General features: G+C 42.1%; 1 protein-coding gene across 1 annotated transcript in view; it reads left to right on the plus strand.

Moving 5' to 3' along the window:
• Nucleotides 1–6,420, plus strand: part of LOC307077553 (RNA-binding protein Musashi homolog 2-like) — a 138,739-nt gene extending 132,319 nt beyond the window's left edge. Inside the window, exons 13-14 of the mRNA XM_079738981.1 lie at nucleotides 1,019–1,083; nucleotides 3,410–6,420. Of these exons, the coding sequence (XP_079595107.1) occupies nucleotides 1,019–1,060 (42 nt within the window). The 3' untranslated portion in view covers nucleotides 1,061–1,083; nucleotides 3,410–6,420. The remainder of the gene's footprint in view (nucleotides 1–1,018; nucleotides 1,084–3,409) is intronic.
• Nucleotides 6,421–6,656: the final 236 nt, after the last annotated feature.

Below are 6,656 nucleotides of genomic sequence, written 5' to 3' on the forward strand. Positions count from 1 at the left end.
CACACGCTCTGTCCTAATTGGCATGTACTTAGCATGTGTTTAGCATGTACTTAGCATGTAATTAGCATGTACTTAGCATGAACTTAGCATGCACTTAGCATGTACTTGGCATCTCTTCTGTCCTCTCGTTCCTACCTCATAATTCATGTCTGCCACAGGCGTCCGTCCAAAACTATTTTATTTTTCCCTCTGGGACCCCGAGTACAGCAGCTTTGAAGAATGTCTCATCTGAACGTTCCTGAAAATGTCCCTAAGCATGACGCCCCTTGACCTTTGACCCCTGACCTCTGACCCCTGACTTCCGACCCCGGAACCCTTCCAGGATCTGAGGTCAATCTATAAGTTCTGTACATCGCGTTTGATAAAAGCGTCTCCTAAAGGCCTTTACAATGTATCACCACATCGGTTACCAAATATCCTTATCACCTCATTCATGGACAATATATTGATCTCTGGACAAAGTCGAGTTTTGGGTTCTCTTTTGTTTATATCTGTTTTTGAAAACCTTCAACTGATTATAATTCTGTGTAGGTTGACCGATAGCAAACCATTCAAACCAGTGGGTAGTTTTGTGTCGGGTGTTCATGTCTCCCTTCAGCGGAACGTCTGATCACTGACCTACATAAACATATTGATCACACAGAGAAAGAACAACAGGATCATAACAACAGCTGTCGGGAAACTCTGCTTCGTCTGAATTGAAATGATGACAACTGCGTGGGCATGAATGGGTATCGCACGAGGCTACAGCAAAGCGGGAACATTGGGTCTAATTGGTTTAATTCGAATAACAGAGTATTATCGGATACCTGTAGTTCAGAGATCCGAACACACATATCTAAAGACACATACCGAAACACATTGAACAATATGTCTTCAAACGACCCTCTAACGCATTAACTCGATCAGTGGCATCGATACGAAATACCCATTCATGCCGGACTGGTTCAAAGTGATGTTGTGCACTAACAGTATTCCTCTGAATGTTACTGACCCCTTACTAACGTTACACTTTTAGGGCCCGTTGATTGCGACAGCTTTCACAAACGGATACCACTGAGCCGTCGCTCGGTCGCACCAGAGGTATTTCATTCATTTAATTACCGCACACACTCCCAATATCAGCGCTGCCTTCTGTAGTTCCTCATCCTCCTTTAACACAGCCTGTTTACCTCCTGAAGAGCCTCTCTCCTCCCCGTTGACTCTTACGCCTTCACCGCGTACGTGCTGCGAGTCAAACACACACAGTATTAAAGGGCTGACGTTATGCCACCGGGTGTGAGTGTGATTAGCCATTACAAGCCCTTTGAAAAATCGGCCTCTTCCTGTGTTTCAGCCACTCACACATTACTAGTGGGCGTGTCCACCTGAGGGATAGATGAGCAAACTTTGCTACAGTCCACTGGTTAGGCTGATGGACTACTCATCCAGCGTACATCTCAGTGGACACGCCCACTTATGATGTCACTGAAACACACTCACACCTGGTAGCATAATATCACCCCTTTAACATTACCTGGTGTTAACATTGCCTGGTTTTAAGAGTACCTGGTGTTATCAGGAATAGGTTTTAACGTTACCTGGTGTGTACGTAACCTGGTGTTAACATAACCTGGTGTTAACATTACCTGGTGTTAACATTACCTGGTATTAACAGTACCTGGTGTTATCAGGAATAGGTTTTAACGTTGCCTGGTGTTAACATAACCTGGTGTTAACATTACCTGCCGTTAACATTACCTGCCGTTAACATTACGTGGTACTAACATGTGTTTCTATGTGCATGTCCACTGACTGCTTGGGGTGCAAGAGGTTTTGCTCCCCTTCTTAATATGCAAATAATGTGCAGATAATATGCTAAACATTGCCAGTGTTTCCTACTTAACATCCAGCACTAAGCTATTCGGGACATTAATTAAACCGGACTCTTCAGTTTAAAAAGAGACGCTGGCGTAGGATGGAGATATGGCCCCCCTACTCTGGGACCCCCCAGTCCCCTAGCCCGGTCCTATCTGGTCTGGCTTATCCAAGCCCAATGCGTTCTGAACCAGTTCGGACTGGCCGAACCGGTTCAGAACCCAGGTCAACTTTCTAGTCGGACCGGTTTCCACACTTACTTTATTAATATTCAAGCCACACGTACAAGCTGCGTTACTAACATGATGTGTTATTATAATAAATATAATGCAAAAAAAATTGCCGTAGTTTTTATACTAACGAGCTTCGAGTCTGTGCAAAGCTAACCCACATTACAAATGGACGGAAATCATTTACATTTAAAGTGGTCAACATTTGGTCCTTCTTCTTATGATGCCTTTAATTTAATTTCCATGCCTTCCTTGTTTAATTAACTTTTGACTAATTCCACTTTTAGCTGCAAGCTGGTGTGCGTGGAAGACGTGCACACTATGTACACGCTAATGTACTTTATTTGTGTTCTCCAGGGAAATTGCCCGTCTTATGGAAACATTAAGAGAGACACAGCAGACTGTGCCCTTGATATTTGATGTTCAAATATCTGAGCTAAAACGTGGAAGATTACTGGCAATCTTCCTCAGTTAGTTTAACAAGTCGGCTCTACTCTATGCAAATAAACCACTGAAGCGTCCCGCGGTGGTCAGCCAGGGTGCAGACACCTGTCTCTGCGTACGTCTGTCAGAAGTCACCCGTGTCACGGACGTACCCATGTGCTGCACGTAACGGTCACACACTGCAGTGTCGCGGTGCGCTCGCACTCTCGTAGCGGTGCCCTGCTCCGGGATGTCAAGTACAGCGTTCTACAGCGTGACGGGCAGGAGCACTTAGAACGCCCCCCGGGGTCTGTGGGGTCCGGCTGATCTCTGGACCCCTGGGGGAAGGGGAGACACAGAGCGCAGCCGGAGCGTGTGGAGGCTGTGGGGGGAATCCGCTCGGCTCACTTAACAATGGAAGGTCTTAGATCGACCTCCGATCAGGGCGTCTGATTGGGCCGCGTTGGTCAGCTGATAGGCGGAGCTTGACCTGAGAACTTGCCTCGCTCGTTAGTGATGGTGTACGGCCTTTAATAGTTTATTCTCTATAAACTTCTATTGTTCCATCTTCCCACCCACAAAGTTCTAGCTTATGATTATTACTTATAAATACTGACTCTATACTACAGTCTGAAAAAACAAAGAAATATAACCAATAATCCGCTATTTGGCCTGCCCCCCTTTGTTTTGATGCAATCGTGTTTTAATTGAGTCTCATGGTTCTCATGTGTTCGTTTGAGAATGAGAACCATGGGACTCAACCAAACCACCATTTCTCAAAACTTAAAAAACCAAACATTTTCCTTTTTCTGTTTCAAAAAAACATTTTGCCATGTTTTGTTGTGATTGAGGGATTTAACCTGATCCGGGTACTAATTGTGTGTCTGTTTTGTCGGCAGAGCGTGTCTGGTGTGGTGAGGAAGACCAGCTGAGGTGTGTAGTTGGCTGTATGTCCGGGGCCACCAACACCTCGGCCCGCCACAACCCCTCCCCAAATCCCCCCCAATCCCCCCCCCCCCCCCCCCCCCCCCCACCGGAAGACCCCGGGGAACCCCAGACCGTACGAAGAAACGAAAAGAAAAGAAAAAAAAAAGTTAGTCATCTCAGAAAAAAAGGAACACCTGCTGTACTATAAACCTCTAGAAGCTAACCTGGTTTGGTATGTTTCCAATCGACTTCACTCACCTACTTCCTTCCTTTTGTTCGGACCTGTTGATAGAGAGTCGTTTCAGTTGATCTATCGTTTCTCGTGTCATTTTCTTTGACCTGATAGTATACTTGTGGAAATGGGTTTTGTTTGAATTCGGGGGTGGGAGTTATAGCCAAGAATATTTGCAAAGTCTTGTCTTCACTTTTGTATCGATTCTAGTAAGGAAAAAAAATAATAATTGGAGAAATGTTGTGTATATGCACAAAAAGCCAATTGAGAGTGAAAAGACTGAAAATTATTTAATTTAAAATTCAATGAAATTCAATGAAATTGCAGAGGGTCTCTTAGTCATAATTCTAAGTAGCGGTTTTAATTCTTGTGACGTCTCATTGTTAACCATAATTACCTATTTTCGGGCAATACAAAGAGGACTCCAATATTTTTATGGTCCTTTTTTATAAGTGTTGTTTTGTTGATTAGAAAATATATATATATGCTATAACAAATTTCATATAACTACATTGTGAATTCAAACTTGAAGAAAAGAAATGTAGCTGTACATATTATTCCAGTCACTGCATATAACCAACTTAATGAGAGAATAGCATATTTTTGTGATGGTGTGTCAAAGAAAATGTTATAGCGTGTGAATAGAAAAAAAAAAGAAAAATCCGTAAACAATTATCGTCCTACTGCTGGAAAACGGAAGCCAGTGCGACAGAACACAAGCTCTGTGTATATACTCTGCTGAATAATTTTACAAGTGTCATACCAGCAAATTTTCAAATGGTGAGTAAAAGCAAAGCAAGCGCAGTTTTGACGACGAAAATGTTCCTCGCTGGCATCTTTGGTCTCACTGTTGAAGATATAATTTCAAAGATGAAAAAAAAAGATTGAATCCAAAGCACACCGTTCCTTGGGCCGTATTTACTCAACAGTTTGCTGAGCCGCTAGAGCGTTCGCGTGTCCGATAAAAGCACTGCTGATCCACCCGTATGTGTGCACAATTCTGCGTACAACGCAAAATGGCGTCCGATAAGCGTCCGATGTCGTTAGGACATCGGGTAAAGATGGTCGTTAGTCAGAGCGCCGGAGTGATGTGAAAAATGTGTTTGTTCAAATTAGCCGCCACGAGGTTGTTTTGCTGAACTGTGTTGTGGCCGTTTAAAATAGGTCTACGTTTTTGTTCGTTTTATTACATTTGTTCCTTTGGTATTTGTTACGATTCATAGTATATAAATTGTATGTGTTTTAACCATCCAAAAACGTACCTATAGCCTACTATATTTCACACGTATACTCTCGTCAAATATGTTTCGATTATTTATTTGTGCACATCTTTGACAATGAACGTGACGTTGTCTATTAAAAAAGAGGATTCTCTCTTCCACATTTTCTATCACGTGAGAGGGATGTAAGAACAAATGGCCATAATTCTTTGTTCCATTTTACATCAAACCTTTCAGCAATATTTTCCGAGCAGAAGAATACAGCCTATTTATAATCGTTTTTGGCTACCTCCTCCATTAGAACGTGTAGATAGCGAAAACCGTCCAGCAAATTACTATTTGAGTTAATGTTCTACATTCTATTCTCCTCTTTGCAGTTAGGTAATCTTCGCAGTTTGTTACACAAAGTAAAAGAACCGCGCACACACCACGTAAACCCGCCAGTGAACTGGGAAGCTGCCCTCCCAAAAGGTTTTAGCGCACGGTAGAATTCGGCGCGTGCTTCCTGGTAAATACGGCCTGTAGTTATGACGATTTGAACTTGAAGCAGCAGGCGTTTCACCGTGCTCTCTGCATCCTTTTATACTCTGGAGGGAGAACGCGGTTTTGTTTGTCCCGTGTTATCGTTTGTTCCTGCTGGACACCACTCCCGGGCTGCGTGCTAGGGCCTTTCCCCGGCGATCTCTCCCTCACCTCCTTCTGAATGAATTAGGAACCATTTTGATACCATACCTCAAGACCTGTGAGTACAGCTGTGGAATCATTGGCAGGATTAACTTATTCTAGCGCGGAAATTGATTAATTTATTCTTGCGCGGAAACGTACCGAGACATTGAAAGTTCAAGTGGGTAATCATTGCACTGTGAGTAGTAAAGTACAGGCCAATTTCTATTTGCACATGTATATGTTGGCTTTTTACAACGGTCCTGTGCTATGGGTATGTCACCGAGGATTTGGGGTAGTTTACTCTCAACAAGACATGCTCTCCAGAGCTTTGAGGTGGGTAAATAGCGTGTTAACTAGTGCGTAATATATAGCAGTGTATTGAGGTAATGCCTTTAAATTCCATTATGTGTACGACCCATCTAAGATATTTATACAAAACCAATACAAGACACTGATTCTTTTTGCTGTTTCTAAGTTGCTAATTTCTACACAATATGTTGGTACTGGTTTTCGATCGAACCATCGAGGGACTTTTAATAATATGCTCCAGGGTGCAGTGGGTTTTTTTTAAACATGTTGGTGAAATGAATGGTATGTACTCCAATACGCTACCTGTTGCATATGTATCTGTTGTTCAATTTTACCCAGTTTTGTCTTACTTGCTCTTTTGTTCCGAAAAACCAGGTAAAAAAAAGATTTAATAATAATAATAATAATAATATGCTGGATGCTTTTACAGTCAGTGATATAAAGGTGTGATCAAGTAATAATTTAAATAAGAAATTACCCTTGTAATGTTCAAATGTAAAAAAAAGAAAAGAAATACAAAACTATAAAAAAAAGAAAGAGATGCTTCTTTGCTGATTTCAATTTTAATCAAACTGATTATTGATACTTTGTGGTTAATATTAATAATTGTAATATACTATTAAATTGTACTGCACATCTATTTATTTCCCTCTTTCCATTCCACATCACCCCAAAAAAAACGAATGTTTTTTGTTCTTCATGGCGTGTAAAGAAGTCGCATCACCTTGTAAACAGAGTGCTGAGTACCTCGTTTCTCTCACCTTTGATTGCCCGGCTGGCTGTTCCCTGTCC

Source organism: Pollachius pollachius (assembly GCF_949987615.1).
Source record: "Pollachius pollachius genome assembly, chromosome: 6".
NCBI classification, from domain to species: Eukaryota; Metazoa; Chordata; class Actinopteri; order Gadiformes; family Gadidae; genus Pollachius; species Pollachius pollachius.